Genomic DNA, 19,104 nt, shown 5'->3' on the forward strand with positions numbered 1-19,104 from the left:
TACTTCATTTCCATTTCTTCATTCTTTAAAATATGGCTTAAAATTACTATTGAAAATAAAAAAATGATAATATTTCAATGTATATGGATATAATATAGGAAAAACTAGATTATAAAGGGAAAATAATAAAAGAACTTATATGCTATAAGTCTTCTATAGTTTACTTGAAATAATAAAATAGTAACTCTACATATACTGTGAAAAGTTTGGTGAGTACATTATAGTTTCTAGAGTAACAACTAAACAATACCACAAAGAAACAGTGAAAAAGCCAACAAATAAAATAAAATAAAATGAAAATTCAAATAATTCAAAAGTGGGTGGGAAAGAGAATAAAATAGAGGTAGCAAATAAAAAACAAATAAAATAGTCACTTTAAATTCAACCATAACAACAATTTTACCAAATACAAACTTTCAAACACCAATCAAAAGACAAAAATGTGCAGATTTAATTTTTAGAAAGGCCTAAAGACATACAGTTTAAAAGAAACACATATTAAATTTAGTAATATACACAGATTTCAAGTAAGATGATGAAAATGGTAACACCATACAAACACCAATCAAAAGATTATTCCCAGGGATGCAGGAATGGTTCAACATAAACAAATCAATAAATGTAATACACTATATTAATAGAGCCAAGGACAAAAACCATATGATCATCTTAATAGATGAAGAGAAAGCCTTGACAAAATCCAACACACATTCATGATTTTTTAAAAAACCCTCCAAAAATTATTCTCAGAAGACATGACACTCTATTTAGAAGACCCCAATAGGGAAAAAACAAGAACCAAAATATATCATGTAAAGGTACAAGATTCCAATGATAAATGTAACTGTATTGTTTGCTTTAAATGTACCAATAAACTTAATGGGAAAAAAAGACCCCAAGAACTCCACCAAAAGTCTTCTAGACTTAATAACCAAATTCAGCAAAGTAGCTGGATACTAGGTCAACACACAAAAATCAATAGGTTTGCTGTACCTTAAAAAAGAGACTCACTGAGACAGAAGTGGGACAAACAATTCCTTTCACAATAGCATCCAAAAAAATGAAGTATCTAGGAATCCACCTAACAAAAGAAATCAAAGACCTCTACTCTGGAAACTACAACACTATGAAAAAAAGAGGTTGAAGAAGATAGCAGAAAATGGACAGACATCCCTTGTTCCTGGGTAGGAAGAATCAACATAGTAAAATGGCCATACTTCCAAAACTGCTATATAGACTCAATCAATGCAATCTCAACTGAAATCCCAACAGCATACTTCACAGACCTTGAGAGAACAATCCACAAATTCATTTGGAATAAGAAGAGACCTAGAATAGCAAAAGCAATTCTAGGCAATAAAGTCAAGGTAAGGGGTATCACCATCCCTAACTTGAAACTATACTACAAAGCTACTGTGATTTTTTAAAAAAAACAGCATGGTACTGAAAAGAAACAGGCCTGAGGACCAGTGGAACAGATTAGAAGATGCAGAAACAACTCTAGGCACACACAGCCACCTCATCTTCGACAAAGGAGCCAAACACCCCCACTGGAGGAAAGATAGCCTCCTTCAATAAATGAGGCTGGAAAAACTGGGTTTCAACTTGCCAAAGGTTAAAACTAGACCTATATCTCTCAACATGCACTAAACTAAAGTCAAAATGGATTCAAGATCTAAATATTAAGACAGAAACACTACATCAGCTGAAAGAGAGGTTAGGTAGAACTCTTGAAGACATTGGTGTAGGAAAAGAGTTTATGAATAAAATCTCAGTTGCCCATGAACTAGCACAGAGAATCAACAATTGGGATCTCTTCTTATTAAAAAGCTTCAGCACAGCAAGAGGAACAACCAATAGTATGAAGAGACAACCCACAATGTGGGAAAAACTTTTCGCCAGCTATTCCTCAGACAAAGGTCTACTATCTAGAATATATAAAGAACTTAAAAAAAAAAAAAAACAGACCTCCCAAATTTAAAGACCCAATCCAAAAATGGGCATCTGAAATGAACAGACATTCCTCAGGCAGAGAAACAGAAAGAGCAAATAAACATATGAAAAAATGTTCAACATCACTGATCATTCAAGAGATGCAAATGAGAACAGCACTGAGATTCCACCTCATGCCAGAAAGAATGGCTGCCATCATGAAATCAACCAATGACAAATGGGCCAGGGATTTAGTTTAGTGAGAAATTAGATTCATTCATAGGAAAATGGATACATATTGAGGATATACTCCTAAATGAAGTAAATAAGTCACAGATGTGTCAATACTGAATAGTAGTACGTAAGATTCTACTGAGATAAATGACCATGTGAAATAGGAAGAAAAGGGTTAAAGGTGCAGGGAGAGTGGGAAGGGCAGGGGAAAGGTAATAAGGGAAAGAAAAAAATAAGAGAAAATTAAAAATGGAAATAAAGTGTTTGTAAATGGGGTGGGGAGGAGAGAGTGAAGGGAGGGCAGGGACAAGGGGAAAAAGTGAGAACCAAGACCTGTCATATAAAGGTACAAGATCTCAATGTAACTGTCCTGTATACCTAAAATGTACCCATAAACTCAACGAGGAAAAAAAAGAATGAAAAACTAGGTACATTTATAGCCAAATGGATGCACACTGAGGTGATACTCAAGTGAAATAAATGTGAATGATAAATGTAAATGCTGAGTAGTTTCTCTAGTGTACAAAACTGAAAGTGTCAACAAGGACTAAAAGATATAATACATAATGGGAAATAGGAAGAAAAGGTTCAAAGGGGAAGGGGAACTGGGAGGGGGGGGAAAGAAAGATGGGAATGGAATTAATATGAGAAAAAGAAAGAGTGGAAACAAAGTCTTTGTACATAGGGAGGGATGGAGGGGTTGAAGGGTGGGCAGGGGAATACAAACCAAGATGGATTATGTAAAGGTGCAAATTTCCAATGATGAATGTCACTACCTTGTACACCTTAAACAAATAACTGTATACCAATAAAATTAATTAATTTTTTAAAAAAAGACTGAGTGCTGATATTAGTTTTAAGTAAAGTAGACTTCAAACCAGGGAAAATTATCAGAGATAAAGGACATTACACAGTGATAAAAGGATATGTTCACCAAGAAGATATAATCCTAAACATGTATCAGTTAAACAATGGAGCCCAAAAACAGCACGAAGCAAAACCTGTCAGAACTAAAAAAAAAAAAAAAGACAAATCCACAATTATACTGAAAGACATCATATGACCACTTGTGCTAAAAATCCTGGCCACAGTTTCTCTCAGGAGGTATTTTGAAGATTGGTCCTCTCTGTGCCTTTGGTTCCCTAAAGAAACCGTCCCAGAGCTTAGAGTGAGTGTAGCACCATGAAAACGCTGTGACCGGATGGGAATCTTGAGCATGGCCAGACATTAGCTACTTGTGGAAATTTTAGAGAAAATCAATAGTTAATTTCCAGCAATATCTCCCCATCTCTCTGAGAAGCCTGAGAAAGTTCAACCATAGCAGTACGAGTTTGTTGTGAGCTGGTGTTAATTTGTGTCTGTCACCCTTTCTCCCACTTCTCATAAAGCATGTCATGCTTTAGGAAAATGTCTCTAAATAACACTGTCTTGAACCACACAATGAATCTTAAGTAAGTGAATATATTCTATGCTCCTGGCTCCAGTGATTGGTTGGACAAGTACACAACTGGACTACAGCCAGTGACATATAAGGACATGCTGGGGCTTCTGAGAAACCCAAGACAGCTATAGTATTTTCTATCCATTTGGTTGGGTTTTCTGTCACTTAGAACAGAGTCCTAATACAAACTTCATTCCTCTCTACACCTCATACCTTTCTCCAGAAATAAAAACAAAAGTCATGTGCAGCAAGTCCTTTTATTTTTAATAACGGATATTATATTTACTTGCATAACATAATGACACGAAAACACTTTAAAAGACAAAGCTTTATATGTAGAAATAATCACATAATGAAGAGCAATACACATATAAAAGGGAATCATCTAGTACTGAAAACTATAAGCAAAAAATGTTTCCTATATTAATTTATTGTGTTACTAATTTTGCTCTTTCTAAAACCCCTGAAGAACTTCCCTCATACCATCATATCCTGAAAAAACATTTACCACCATCAACCACTTGTAATTCTTTTTTTTTTTTTTTGGGGTACCAGGGATTGAACTAGGGTCCTTGTGCTTGCAAGGCAGGCTGCAGAGCCACTGAGCTAAATCCCCGGCCCAACCACTTGTAATTCTTAAAGAAGAAGAATAAATTCAGGAGGCCCAAATCTTCCCTGAACTTACCAGGATCAATGGAAAGAATAACTTCCAAATTCCTCCATAGGTTTTGTGTTTTGAGCTCAAGCTATCTCTTTGAGGGAGAATTCTTTAAATGTTCTGGAAAGCACAATTATCCCTATCATCAGAGTTTTGAAAAGATTCAAGCCTTTGATGTGAACAATGAAATTACTACAATGAAAGTGCTTTTATAAATAAAAATTGGTTATGTGGAGAGATTGAAATGGAGTTAATTCTGGGTAGATATGGAGTTCAAGAGATTGGTCTTCAGCAGACGTTTGTTAAGGACCTGTGAAGGATTCAGAGGTGAAGGAAGCACCGTCCTTACTGCAGAGTAAGGACCTCTCGGGGGCAGATGTCTCCACACCCAGGGTTTTCAGCAATAGCTAAACGTAGAGGAGTCCTGGAAGTACAGATGTCCCTCAAGATCTTTGTGTGTTCGTAGGTGGGACTTTTGGAAGATGACTGGATTAATGGGACTTGAAGCTAACTTGCTATTAGCAGGCAGGGTCTGGTCAGAAGAGATAGGTCACTGGGGTGTGGCCTCCAAGGGTTCATGTCCCTGCCAGTTCCTCCCTTCAGCCTCTGCTTCCTGTCTGCCATGCCAGGCGAGCAGCTACTCCTCTGCCTTGCCCCCGTGCTGTGCCATGTTGCCTTGGAGCCAGTCGTCTATGCAGTAAACCATGAGCCAGTACCAACCTCTCTTCCTTTAAGTTGGGTATTGTGTCTCAGGAACAAGAAAGCAACTAAGACAGGAAAGCATCATGGAAGCTCCTAGCCAGGAGGAACACAGCGGAATTCAGCATGGGGAAGTGCAAGCCATTTTCCCTTCTAGGGGGAAGAGTGTGCAAGGAGATACAGGAAAGAGAAACCACAGAGCAGGGCTGGGCTGCAACTCATCACAGGGTCATCCCAGTTCTGCTGGGGAAAACTTTTAACTTGATGAAGCCAGACTCAGAGGCCCTTGGTGAGGGAACAGATCCCCCATTGACACTCCAAAGACTCCATGCACTTCCACAAAAGGGCACAGTTAATGGGAAGAGTCCATGACTCTGGGTTTCATCTTTAGCTCTGCCATTTAATACCTGTGTGTGACCTAAAACATTCACTTAACTGTCTCAACCCCACTATAAAAAAGAGAAGTGCATCTTTCCTGGGACAATGGGCACAAAATAGCATTGTCAACTACTTCCTTTTAGTTGTTACCATATCATGTACATGAAGCCCGCCAGTAAATGTTATTACTGTCCAATGTTGCTACTACATAAGAGATCCTAAAAGGACCAGGTCTTCTTCAGGACTATAGTATGTGATTTTTAGAAAAAGGCACTTGATGAATGAAAGAATGAATGAAGGGATAATGTTCAGAACTCAAATTAGACAGCAAAATCAATCTCATAACTATGCTGAAAGCTTGTTGACTGTGCTTTAATTGACTTCTGGGCTGTGTAGCCTGATGGAGGCTCTGAGTTAAGAGAGATCAATGTCATGGTACAGAAGGAAGCCTGTGAAGGTAGAATCGTTGACATTGTCTGCATAGAGTCCAGTGTGGTTTCCATCCCCGTACACCTGAAGCCAGACTTGGTCACCCACAGCCAGATGGAGGAGTACAGAGCCAGAGGCCTGGTCCACATTCTTCTCCTGGTACTGGTCATAGGTGAAGAGCTCAGCCTTGTCCTTCCTGAAGAGGCTGACCTTCACATCCTTCAGATAGACTGTGATGTGGTAGGAGAAGTAGTACAGCCCAGGAATGTTGCAGTGGAATTTGCCGGTGGTGCCATCATAGTGGTTCTGCTGATTGTAGAAGATCTTGGTAAAGCGAATGGGAACATTAGGGACGGTGACGTGGGCCTCCAGCCCCACACTGAATGCTGAGCGGTACACATAAGCACTTTCTCCACGTTCACCTTTCCTGCCTGGGATTCCTGGAAAACCTCGAGGACCTTCAACCCCAGTCACTCCAGTTTCACCACTGTCACCTTTAGGACCAATAAGACCTACAGAATAAGAAGACTTCGGTGACCACAAGGAAAAGGACATGTGCATTGGTTGTTTCCAGCTGAAACCACTGTCCCTGGGACCTCTGACCACAGCCTGCTTGACAGAGAAAGGAGAGATGTCATCTCCTCTCTCCACCTTCCTTAAGGACCAGCAGCTCCCAACAAATTCATCTCCAACCCATGAAAAGGCTCTTGACACTACCGTTAGACAAAGGGAAGGGAATAAAGGGGAGAGGGTGGGATGTTTAAAGGAGAATAATAGGGGTGAATATGGCCAAAATATGTTATGTGCATGTGTGAAAATGGCACACCACACTGAAACCCAATGTTTTATAAAATTAATATACACCCAAAAAATCTCTTTAAAAGAGCTCATGATGAATGAATGAACCAATGAATAATGTTCAGAACCCTCAAACTAGCTAATGAGATCAACGTCAACTCTACTGAAAGCTCGTTGATGGTTCTTTGACTCTTGGGCTGCTTGGCCTGGTGGAGGCTCTCGCTCACTGACCATTTCAGTGTTCTGAACATCTTTCAACCATTTAGTCATTCATGTATTCATTAATTTACTTGTCCAGGGTCTCTCCACATTTCCCACAGTCCAGCAAGTTCCCATAAATTCATCTCCAAGCCACAGGTCTCCACTGTAGACCCTCCACCCTGCCAGCCCTTTGTATACTGGCTCTGCCAACCCCAGTTGCCTTTTCCTCTATTCTGCCTGCACATCCATTAAGGCCCAGCTCAAGCGCTGCCTCCAGAATGACACTGCCTCCAGATCTGCATTGAGGGCATTCTCTCTGCGTCCCACACTTTGAGGATTTGGGTTTATTTGGTTGGTTGGTTGGTTGGTTTTGTTATTGCTTTTGTGTTTTTGTTTCATGTGTGATTTGGGGGATTTGTGCACATGTAATTTGGCATAGTTGGAGTAGACTTTCATCTAGTGATTACCAAGAGTCTTCTATTTTGGAACCAAAGGCCTACAAAAGCTGGGGAGACCCTCAGGGTCATGCAGTAAATAAAAGCCACTGGATGACACAGGGATTGAGAGGGAAAGAAAAACAGGAGTGGGAACATATTGGGCTTGGGGTGGGGCAGAGATGGGGAGGGGAATATGGGGAAGAAGAGGCAGATGGAGTAGAGTCCAAGTGTACTTGGATATAGGGGCGTTACCTAATCTTTCTCCTGGAAGATCAACCCTAAATCCATTGTAGTTTGCTTATGTGTTACATGAAAAAGCTTTGCTTCTTCCCTGTGTCTAAGCCTTAGAGGCCTCTTCCACCCAGGAGAGGCCATGATGAAGGAATGCAAAACCTCATTCTTACCTGCATCTCCTTTCTCGCCCTTCTCGCCAGGGGTGCCATCTCTCCCATCACGGCCTGGGATCCCATTGTGTCCAGGATGCCCTGGGATGCCCGCCAGCCAACCTGCACAGGCCCCCTTGGGTAGCGGAAGCAGGGCTCCTGGCCCTGCACTCGTGGTTTCCTCAGCATGGCTGGGCAGGGCTAACAGCAGTAGAACAGCTCGCAGCACCAGCATCCTGAGCCCTGGAATGCACGGGTACGCTGTCAGCCCCAGACAGGCAGAGCCCACGTTGCAGAGCCCACGTTGCACACCCGGGCGGGACCTGCCCAGACGCCATCCATCCCGGCACAGTCCATTCCTGCAGGTGCTCGCAGTACTCACCTCTTCCAGGAAGACTTCTGACTATCCAGCTTGCCTGGGTCTCTCTCTGCCTTGAAATTTGCAATGCTTAGCATGATTCCCTTTCCTCAGAATTGAGTTGTAGCAATGGCACCATGACCCTCCTCTACCCAGGCTCAGGTCCAGGCCCAGGGAAAACTCCACATATCAGTTTCCCAAGAATCCACCCTTGGGTTTCTAAGCACTCATATCTCGCCATTCAGCTCTAACCAAACTCCTTCTCCTTGGCTGCTTTTTTCTTCTCTTGCAACTTTTTCTTTCATTTTTTGAATGTCTTTTCCTCCTCCTTTCTCTCCCATTCTCTTTCTTCCTCTTTGCCTCTCCTGATTCACAGGTTTTACCATTTGGTACCTTTTACACACATGCATACACGCACACAACTCAAGCCTCACCTTGAGTTAAACAGGCAACCAAGGATACATTGTCCCATAAGAATACCCACTGACCCTTTGCTGGACCTTTTTTCTTTCTTTCTTTTTTGTTGGGTTTATTGGTACTTTTTAAGCATACAGTACAGTTACATTCATCACTGGGATCTTGTACCTTTACACGTCAGATCTTAATTCTCATTTTTCCCCATACCCCCACCCTCCCTTCACCCCGTCCACCCTCCCCTATTTACAAAGACTTTGTTTCCATTTTTTCCTTTTGCCTGGACCTTTTGGATGTCACATCCTTCCGGAAGTCCCATCCTCCCTCTGCCGTCTGGGTTGGTTGTTCCTCCTCCGCTTCCCTGGTTCCCTGACTTACCTCTTTTATCTCCTCTCTTACACTCGACTGTAACGCCTACACTGCTCACCTATTTCCCCAGTCGACAGCACGCACCAGAGGGCAAGCCCAGCATGGTACTAGCCCAAAGCACGTTCTCCATAAGTCTGTCTGCAGTGAAAAAAGAACAAGCCAAATAAAATCGAGAAGGCAGGAAAGAGGAAAGAAGAGGAAGATAAATGAAAGGAAAAGGAAGAATAAAGAGGAAAGAAAAGAGGGAGGATGGGATGTATTTGAAATATACATTCTGAGAGCCCTAGAAAGGAGCACAAGTGGATCGGTGGTCAAAGACTCCAGTGTCCAGAACATCTATCCCCAATGCTTCTCAGGAGAGGGACACACCCGGGCATTAGGCCTCGGGTCCTCTCCTAGATTCCGCTCTGATCTTAGGATGATCACATCTGATTGTAGGCATCTTAGTCTATCTGTGCTTCTGTCAACAAGAAATTGGGAGCCAGCACCACAAAGAAGGAAATAGGTCCTAAAATCCTGCATCAGAGGCATCCCAAGGCCCTCCCTCTGTGGTGTGGTTACTTATAAGAATCTGACATTAACTGACACACACTCAGTGTGTGTTATTTTACCCCAAAACCTCACTACTTTTCATCAAGTTGTTTTTCTAGATTGCATGAAGCCTCCAAAATTAAACATATTTTAGGACAAATCTGCTCCTCTGACAAAGATGTAGGAAAAATTCTGATTGGCAATCTGTCCTTGAAGATGTACATGACATCTGGAACCCCATTGTATGCCCCGTTAGCAGGGGGGGCTCTGTGCTGCCCCATAAGTGTGACGCAACCGATCTTTCCTCTTTCACCTATGTCTTCTATGTGCGTGCATAACATTGTGTGTACTTGTGTTTGTGTAATAGTTATATAAGCTTTTTTGGAAACCACAGCGAAGAAAGCAATTCTTAACCATAAGAATTTCTCTATTTTTAACCATAGCAGAAATCATATCTCACATAGAAATTTACTCCTCTATTTTTGTTTCATGGTTTCCTAGATTTTATAACCATCATTTGAAGTATCTGTATGCTAGTTCCTCAAGTGGACATAGTCAAAATATACTTGACCAATTCTATTTTGTTGAAATTTTAGCTTATTTCCACTTTAAAATATTATTTTATATTCTGTAACAAAATATCTTATATATTAATTTTTAAATTATATTTTAATCATCCTTAGGTATATAGCTTTTATATAATTATTATTCCAGGGGCCAGGGATTTAGCACAGCAACACCACACAAGGCCCTGAGTTCGATCCCCAGTACCCAAAACAGGTAGATTTTAAAAAATTGTTATTCCATTATGATATATTCACAGAAGTAAAATATGGAAACAAAAGAGTATGAATTTTTGTTTGTTTGTTTCAAGAGACAGGGTCTCACTATGTAGTCCAGGCTGGCCTCTATACCCCACCATGCCTGGCAGAGTATGAACATTTTGAAGTCTCTCAGTACACCTTTCCATAGCACACTCTGTTGTGCTACCATATGCTACCATGCAATAGCACGTTAGTGTGTGTACAAAAGGGCCTATGGGGCCCAGGGATTTAGCTCAGTGGCACTGCACCTGCCTCCCAAGTGCCAGTCCTGAGTCCAGTCCCTGTTAAGGCCAACAGATGGGTGGGGCTTATCTGAAGCACCTTGACCGGCTTTAGATATTATCACAAAAATACTGTGTTGCTGCTAGCTTGGTGAGCAAAAGAAATGTCACCTCACTGCTATAGTTTGCATTATTCAGCCATTATCAGTTGTACATTTAATTAAAGGCTTATTTCTTAATTTAATTCACTTTTTCATATCTCTGTGTGTGGTTATTTGTTGTTGTTGTTATCCAATTTGTGAAGAACATAATATTTTTTGAGACAGGGTCTCACCATGTAGTTGAGACTGACCTGGAACTCACTACGTAGCCCAGGCTGGTCTCGAACTCATAGCAATCCCTCTGTCTCGGCCTCCTGAGTGCTGGGGTTACAGGCGTGCGCCACCATGCCCGGCCCCATAATGAGTTTTTTAAATGAAGTTGTGTGATATATTATAATTGTAATCTCTACTGTGTAGATTGCCATTTTATTCATTTATCTTGATTTTATATATACAGAAGTTCTAGTTTTTATACATCCAACTCTCTTGGTATTTTTCTTTGTCCAGCTGTCAAGCAGTCCTTAACACAGGCTAGGACTTGGCGAATATTCTATTTTCTTCTACTTCTCCTATCATTTGAAATATTTACGTTTTCACTCTTTACTCCATCTCTGATATTTTTTATTATGACAACCTGTGACCTGAAGTACTCAAATGATTTTTCCCCATTTGAAGATCAGCTGTTTAAACACTGTAATCCCTATGGACTTTATTTATCAAATATCCAGTTGTAGTGTAATCTCATAAGTAAAGTAAGAATTGAGAGTGAAATTGGCAGACAGGGAGGAGGAAAATAGGGACAAAGACTGTAGCCTCGGGATCCGGAGGTTCAGCTCCCAACTCGCTCTGATCATCTGTGTGTACCTTTGTCGCCCTCTACCGAATTTGAAGGATTTTCAGTAGCTGCTGGAATTAAAACTGAGGTGAAGCCTAGGCTTGGCTAGTTCCAAGAGAAGAAAGAGATGAGTTGGACCAGAAGCCCAGATGGAGAGGACAGAGACTCTCTTTCTGTAGGGTGAGTGCTTATTCTAAGACATGAGATTTCACGTGTCATTAAACTTTCCCACTATGTGTCATCTCTGTCCTTTTTCCTTAGTTTTAGCAATAAAACTCAGAAGAACTTTGGTTCTATCCTTGTTTTCCCCAGAAATGAGGATGAAGAAATAAATCTGAGAGGTTCTGTTCTCTTCCATAAGGAGATGGGAGGAGCGAATACAGAATGTGTGCACCATGGAGGCCCCTAAGGAGGGCCCTAAAGATAAAGGGTGATTGGGGGTTACCCCCTCAAGGCTTGGAGAGAAGACAAAGGAAGAAATCTCTACAGTCCTCTGGTTCCTCTCCTTCTGTCAAATACTGAGATCCTCTTCCCCCTACACTGAAGAAATACCTTCTGCCCTCAACTTCTGTGCTATGGAGTTTTCTCCCATAACAGGCAGGCAGTCAGTCTGGGTTCCACGAGGGTGGCAGGAGGTAGAGAGCCTGAGAAGAGGGGAGGGGTGAGAGCACACCATCCTGAGAAGTCTCCGATGCTATGAGCAGGTTCGGGCTGAAGAAGAAGGCTGCATTCTAACCTGACTCTACAGGGGGACTCAGTGACTGACAACAACTGAAGTTCAGTGCAGAAGCGCCTGGTTTTCAAAAGCAATTTATTTCAGAACCATTTCTGTTCTCTCTTCAGATATAGAAATCGTTACGCTTTGACTTGGAAAGACCTTGTGATTCTGCAGGGAAAAATACTATTAAATGAAGTTGAGGATTGTAAGAGACATATAAGACCCAATCAGGCCTATAATTTACATGAATCGTGGAGCTAATGTCTTATAATTTTTACCTTTGTAGAATGATATTTACAAAGTCCTCACTTCACTTAATACCTCATTTAATTCTTCCAACTATTTTGAGAGGCACTGCGGGTGCAGTAAAGAGCACAACTCTGTGATCTTAATACAGTACTTAGTGCACATAACTTGTTCTTTTAACATGTTTTAGTCCTACATGTTTATTGGGCAATTAAATGCTATAATGTGTAGAATGTTGTCTCTATCAAGCATCACTGATCAATAAATGTTGGTATGACCGTATCCATTTTAAGGGTGAGGAAAGGAAAGATGAGAGAGGCTAAAGGATTGTTTTCAAGACCTCAGAGCTGAAGATAGAGGAGATGGAAGTCAAACTCTGATTATTCAGGGCCCAATAACAGACCTTTCAACATAACCCAAGACAGGAGCATTGTAGTCACACACCCTGCCTCTCAGTTTTACTCCCATAGGACAGGGATTAGGAGAGAAAATAACATTAAAAGCCTACAGCTTATGGACAAGTGACCTGGCTTCTGCTAAGCTCCATGGCCCTCTCCTGGTAACATAACTGCCACCGTCCCCCTCTCTGACCTTATGCTCTTTGCCTATGAATGTGGGATATTAATTCCTGCCTCACCTATTTTACAATATTACTGTGAGAACTGGTCGGTAGAAAATATAAAGCCGTATTTCATACACTTGTAAAGTACCCTACATGAAAGTGAGAGAAGAAAAGCAAACAAATAGTTCAGGACTATCTGCTGCGGACCAGGACTCTGTGTACACCATCCTTTTCATCTCGTTTCACCCACACATGCTACCAGGAAGTACAACCCAACTGCCACAGGAAAACCCCAAGGGCCAGAGAGGTTCTGTCATTTCTGCTCAAGCATAACAAATAAAAGAAGGGGGTGGTATGATCTGAAATGAAATCACCACACTGGCCTTCCTGGAAAACCCCACACAAGCATGGTTTGTTCCCTTTTTAAATTATATGAGGGCGTGGTCATGATGTTCCTGTGATCCCGAGGGGCCACCATATGATCGCTCATTTTCAAGTTTAAAAGTATGAGAAATTCCACTTTGTCCTGCTAGAATTTCAATATAAACAACAGAATCTTGTGAAATGTAAGACTTGGATCCCCTCCGGGACCAGCAAGAGACAGAGCTGTGCGCCAGAAAGAGTTCACCAAACTTGGTGCCGACTCCTCCAGCAAGAAAAAAACACAGTCAATATTCAAATGCTGGAGCCAAAGGGATCCCAGAAATTAACCCATCACTGCCCTGCTTTTATAATGGGAAGGCAGAAGGTAAGGAAGAGGACCCACATCTTAGAGATGAGGAAATTGAGAGACTGAAGAACTGGTCTCAGAGAGGGTCTTGCTCTGACTTCCAAGTCTTTAGTCTTCCATCGCCACCTCTAACATGATTACACAGAGCTCCTTGGACTCGGCTTTCTGACCTGCTCAGGGGGATCGTGTTAAATGAGAAACATGAGGGCACTTGGAAAGTAGTGAGTACCGTTAGGAGCATAATTTGCATAATTTGCCCATGCCTCCGCTTTTGCCTTGTCTGTCTGTAAAGAACAGCCAGAGACTCACAGAAGTCTGGCCTAAGACCATGCAACTATGTTGTCAAATGATACAAAATTGCCATTTTGAAAATCAAAATGGTAGCATCATGGCAGTTTCACAGGGTGAAACCTAAAGGTAAATGGCAGAATTGGGAAATGACTCAGTTCTGTCCGGCTCTTGGAAGGATTTTCTGAAAGCTTTCGCTCAGCCTTGGGAGAGCTGTGGGTATTCCCACTCCCAACACACATATGTACACACACTCCCCACACGTACGCACGCACACACACACACACACAGGCTGGTGCTCCCACAGAGCTGGACAGGCAGAGCTTTCCTCCGTGTGTTCTCTTTTTTGGATGTCTCTCTGTCTGAAGGAGTTCCTGACCGGAAGTTTCCGCTCTCCCAAAGACATCACTTCCCCACTTCGGCCAAATGCCCGAGACCACCGGCCTGACAAGGAGCAGGTAGAAAGTTTGTCCCCACGGCCACCTTAAAAAGGACAAGGAGCAGGTCCGTAAGACCCCTCGGGATGTAGGGAAGGGCAGCTACAGGGTCTGCTGGCTAAGCAGCAGCGCTTGCTTTCTGCTGCTCTGCTGTAAGAGCCCAGCTGGCTCCACCACGCTCCTCCGCACTTATTCTTACTAACACAGAGTGAACCTTTGCTCCCCAAACTAGTCAGACAGGACCAGCCTACTCCCTAATGTGGCTCCTCAGAGTGAAGTGGCTGGGCCCCTTGTAAGGCTTGATGCAAAAACCAGAACCTTTCCAGACCAGGGACCCAAGTCCTCCAACGCGAGGGGCTGACCCCCCTCCCACTCTGACCTGTGTGTCTACAGCTGGAAACCACCAGGAAGCCACACATTCAGCTTCACCGGGACAGGTGGCACTGGGCTTGACAAAAACCAATGCTTCTGTAAAAAAATATCATTCAAAACTAAGGTTTTTCTATAAGTTCCCTCTATACGCTAGCGTCTTCTCTTTGTCTGACTTGAACCCCTTGATCATCCTGTAAAACATCCCCATTCCCACAGATATCCCCAAATCTACAACGTTACATTCACATTTGTATCTCACAAGCCCAGCGTGCAGCCCATAGCATCCTCTTAATACATATTTACTGAGTTGATAGAGCTGGATTCTAAACTCAATTCTACGATTACACTTTGGCTTTTCCCCAGCTGCCTCCTTTTGCCCTCTCTGGTCAAACTAAGAAGCAATTTATCCCTTTCCCTCTAGCTGGACTCCGTCCGTGGATGAGCCCTCCCATCTGGCTGACTCCAGCCTTTTTCTCTGTGGGTATCCTGCCACCAGGTAAGCTTGGCAAAATTCAGGAAGAACCTAGGCATTGTGACCAGAAGGGATAATTCTTTGACTCTTGGACCTCTGGAGAATTGAGGAGGAAACCCAATGTCTAACTGGCTTCACTTGCATTTTTCCCATTCTGCTACAGATAGGAAAACCTGGGCATATCCCAAAGCAGGGATGGACAGCCACCCACTCCCAGGCTGGAACTTGGAACTGCTCTTACCTTCTATTAGGGAGTCAGACTGACTGGCTTCAGTCGGATGGAAGTGAGGAGAGGTCCCAGACTCAGCAGCCTGGTACTCTTGGGGGCAGGCAGCCCCCACCTTTCCCATTGGCCAGCCCAGTGAGGTCCAGAAACCAATGGGCAGGCATCTTGCCCCTGGCAGCTGTCTTGGGTCTCCACCCCAGGGAACATGGTGCAACCCAGCTTGGGTTTGGGGAGCCAAGTGGAGCTTCAGTCAAAGCACTCATGTTCCCAGACCCTGGCCTCTATTTTTTCCTGTTTCCCACAGCAACAGAAGACTGTGCAAGGTTAAAGACTACAATGGGAAAGCGAGATATTTGTCCCCAGATACATCTGAGTTCGCTCAGGGACCAAAGAGACCTCTTTTCCCACACATTTGCACTCGTAAATCAGGGACACTGCTGATCCCATCCGACTCGCTCCTGCCCGTTCAGCACGATTCTGTATTTCAGCGGGGAGAGCAACCCAAAGGCTTGCACCAGGGGAAGAAATGGAAAGCAACCTCTGCTCTCCGGCCTGGATATGTGATCTAGGAAAAACCTTGTGTATAACTGAGAGCTTAAGTGTGGGGATGTGAGAGCCCAAGTTCTAAAATCTTAGGGCTTTTAGGTAATTCAAGTCCAAGAGAACAAAAAGCTTACATAAAGTTTGATATTGGGACACTATCTTTTGAATTTTTCTGGCTGCAAATCTCAGGACAAAGTTTTAAAATGTGTGTGAGTGTGTGTGTGTGCGTGTGTGTGTGTGTGTGCGTGTGTGTGTGTGTGTGTGAAGAGAGAGACAGAGAGAGCAAGCCCCATTTTGCCTGTACCTCCAGTGTGCCTACTGGGGAGCCCAGCTGTGGACTGCTGGAATACCCACTTAGGTGTTTCTAGAAGGCTCAGGCTTGCAAATAACAACATTCAACACCTATGGCTCTCTGGGCAAATCCATGATTTATTTTTAAAGGCCAGGATCAGGGCCAGTTCGTGCAAGATACACATTCTGATAACTCTAGTGGGGAGCCTTGGGTGCCAGCAGCAAATTTAACAAGATGTTCAGAAACAGAATAGTCCCAGACAGAGGCACAGAGCCTAAGTAAGTGTCCACCAGTAAAGGAAGCAAAAATTTGGTCTGTAATCTGGACCTTCTGCTAATATGCAAATATTTCTAGAGAATTCATAATAAGCTGGAAAGATTGGAGACATGAAGTCCTTACAAGGGCCACTGCCTTAGGTAGAGTGCCACAGAGATGAAGCTACGTGTAGTTTAGCAGGCAGACTGTACCAAAGAGAAACTACAGCAACTGTCAGTTACACCACTGTTTTCTTTTTGTTGTTGCTGCTGCTGTTCTTTTTGGTTGTTTGTTTTGTTTTGTTTTGGGGGTTTTTGGTATCAGGGATCAAACTCAGGACCTTACACTTGCAAGGCAGGGGTGCTAGTGAGCTAAATCACGACCCTCCACTGTTTTATTTTTTATTGTTGCATTTTCTCATTTAATTTTGGTTTGCGTTACTACCTCTTGCTTCTTGTTAGAATGCAGAGCAGGAGCTTTGTCTATTCAAGGGTTTACCCCCTACCTGCTAAAACAGGACCTGGTACAAGATAAATAACAGCAACCATTTGGGTCAGTGAGTCAATGAATGAGCATACTCAGTCTTCCTTAGAGATAGCTGTGATATCTCCCACTCTACAAACAAAGAACCCAGAGTTCTCAGAGGATGAGTGACTTGTTCAAGGTACAGACCCAAGATGTGAACCTAAATCGGACTACCACATCCATGTTTTCTAATATCTCATGTCTTTCACCCCTCCTGGTAGACTATGAACCCTGAAGATTCACGTCCATGCTTCAGGGTAAATTTGAGTTGGCAGAAAAGTCTTTGCCTCTGCCCTTGTGGGAATGCAGCCGGTTTCAGCAGGCTCTTAACTATTACACAAGGCGAAGTGACTTTGGCCCCAAGATCACACCAAGACTGAGTCAGGACTGGCTGTCAGCCAGCAGCGCTGGGAAAGCTTGTCATTTTGTAAGGCCTCAGGGAAATCTGCCACCCACCACAAAGGCCATCCAGTGGAGAGAGCAATTCTGCAGCTGCTGGCTTAGTGACTGTAACTGCAACACCTTCCATCTGAAAGCCTGGAGGCCACTCTTTCTCCCAGGTCAGAAGTGTTACCAGCTAGAACAAAAGGATCATTTACATGCAGTCCTCTCCTCTGAGATCCAGGGCCATAGTTCAAACTGCGGTGAGCATCAAATTTGAGATACAGACCCAACAAGCCCAGTGACTCAGTTTCCCTGAAGTATGGTTAAGCTTTATCAGGTGTTTTTTTTTTTTAATGTGACTTTTTAAAAGTAGCTTTAACTGAAACAAGTAAGTTAAACAACCGTATTTTGAAAAATAATACTGAAAACTGGAGTGGCGAAGTCAGCCACCCTGAAGTATTCCCCTCCATCCTTCCAATCCCTAGAAACTGGCAAGGAAGGAAACGGAGCCTTTGTCTTGACGTGGGAATATAGCTCAAGGACAGACACTTGCTTAGTATGTGCAAGGCTCTGATCCCGGATGCTAAAAAAATATTTTTTAAAAATAAGCCTTTATCTCTTACAAAAAGATGGCTGCAATTGCACGGCATCTAACTCCTCTGCCATTGTACTCTGTGGATTAACTGTAACCCACTTCCCGGGCCAGGGCCCAGCCACTCCAATAAACAACCCTAGATTCATACCTTGGGTTAGACCCTTGGACCATTCCTGACACTAAAATGTTCTATTAGCCAAAGTTTATGTTTCAGTCATTTTGGAGAAACCAAGGGAGGGAGGTGGAGATGCTTAGAGACCAGGAAATGGTGACCCAGGCTGAAACCTTTCAGTGCACCCTCACTGCCTGTCCTGCATGCAAGCGTCTCTTCCACCGCTACCCACAGGAGTCACTGTCACTGCCAGGGACTCTCCCTGAAACTCAACAGCTTTATCCCCACTTCCATCTTGCAAAGATGCTTTTTGTTGCACAAAATCTAACTGAAACCCAACTGATAAAGGTGCCTAGGCTATGTCAATCCAGGCATCCAGCTCCAGGAATACAAAGAGGTAGGAAAAGGCAGGTGTAGTACTGAGCACCAACAGGCACAAACTACCAAGGCCAAAACATCCACAAATAGAAGACTTTACACAGAAAGAGGCAAAGCTGTTAGAAAAAAAGGAGTAAACCTCCAAAATATGCATAATTATTTTGCCTAGAGAGACATGACAGGAATCAGCACACGTGAAAATAATGCCTGTCATGCTTGCAGCGGGAGGTGAAGATAAATCTCTGGATTTTGTCATCCCATTTGTGGTGATTCGGTACGACGACCCTAGGAAAGTAACACAGAGAACTAGAGCCGGGAGCAGAGTTCTTACACATGACACCAAACACACGATCCACTAGAGAAAAGTTGATCGGCGAGATTGCATCAAAATTAAAACTGTGGCTCTGTGAAAGACCCTGCTGAGAGGATGGGAAGGGGCAATCCACAGCCTGGAGAAGCCATAGAGGCTGCAAAGAATTCATATCTAGATTTATAAAGAACTCTCAAAAACAAATGGTTAAAAAATCCAATTAGAAAACCAGCAAGGCGCAGGAACACGTACTTTACCAATTTAGGCATGCAAATGAAAAATAAGCACAAGCAATGTTGTTCAACGTTATCAGCAACTTAAGGAAATGCAATTTAAAGCCACAATAAAATGTCACTGCATGGAATGGCTAAAATAAACAAGGAGAAGTATTATAATGGTGGGTATGCGTCATCACA

General features: G+C 42.8%; 1 protein-coding gene across 8 annotated transcripts in view; it reads right to left on the reverse strand.

Annotated features, from left to right (window-relative positions):
- Positions 1-4,196: 4,196 nt before the first annotated feature.
- Adipoq (adiponectin, C1Q and collagen domain containing) overlaps positions 4,197-19,104 on the reverse strand; it is a 29,669-nt gene continuing 14,761 nt past the window's right edge. For 6 of the 8 annotated variants that reach the window (XM_033762580.1, XM_033762581.1, XM_033762578.1 and 3 more), the window contains 2 exons: positions 7,612-7,833; positions 4,197-6,283 (listed from right to left, as the gene is read on the reverse strand). In XM_033762580.1, the coding sequence (XP_033618471.1) occupies positions 5,757-6,283; positions 7,612-7,825 (741 nt within the window). In that variant the 5' untranslated portion in view covers positions 7,826-7,833 and the 3' untranslated portion in view covers positions 4,197-5,756. Of the gene's footprint in view, positions 6,284-7,611; positions 7,834-14,603; positions 14,693-15,309; positions 15,465-19,104 lie in introns of those variants that run through there. The other 2 variants (XM_010624158.3, XM_010624156.3) reach the window with 2 other exon arrangements.

The sequence above is a fragment of the Fukomys damarensis genome, unplaced genomic scaffold (assembly GCF_012274545.1).
Source record: "Fukomys damarensis isolate Sample0158 unplaced genomic scaffold, DMR_v1.0_HiC HiC_scaffold_12, whole genome shotgun sequence".
In the NCBI taxonomy this organism is placed as follows: domain Eukaryota; kingdom Metazoa; phylum Chordata; class Mammalia; order Rodentia; family Bathyergidae; genus Fukomys; species Fukomys damarensis.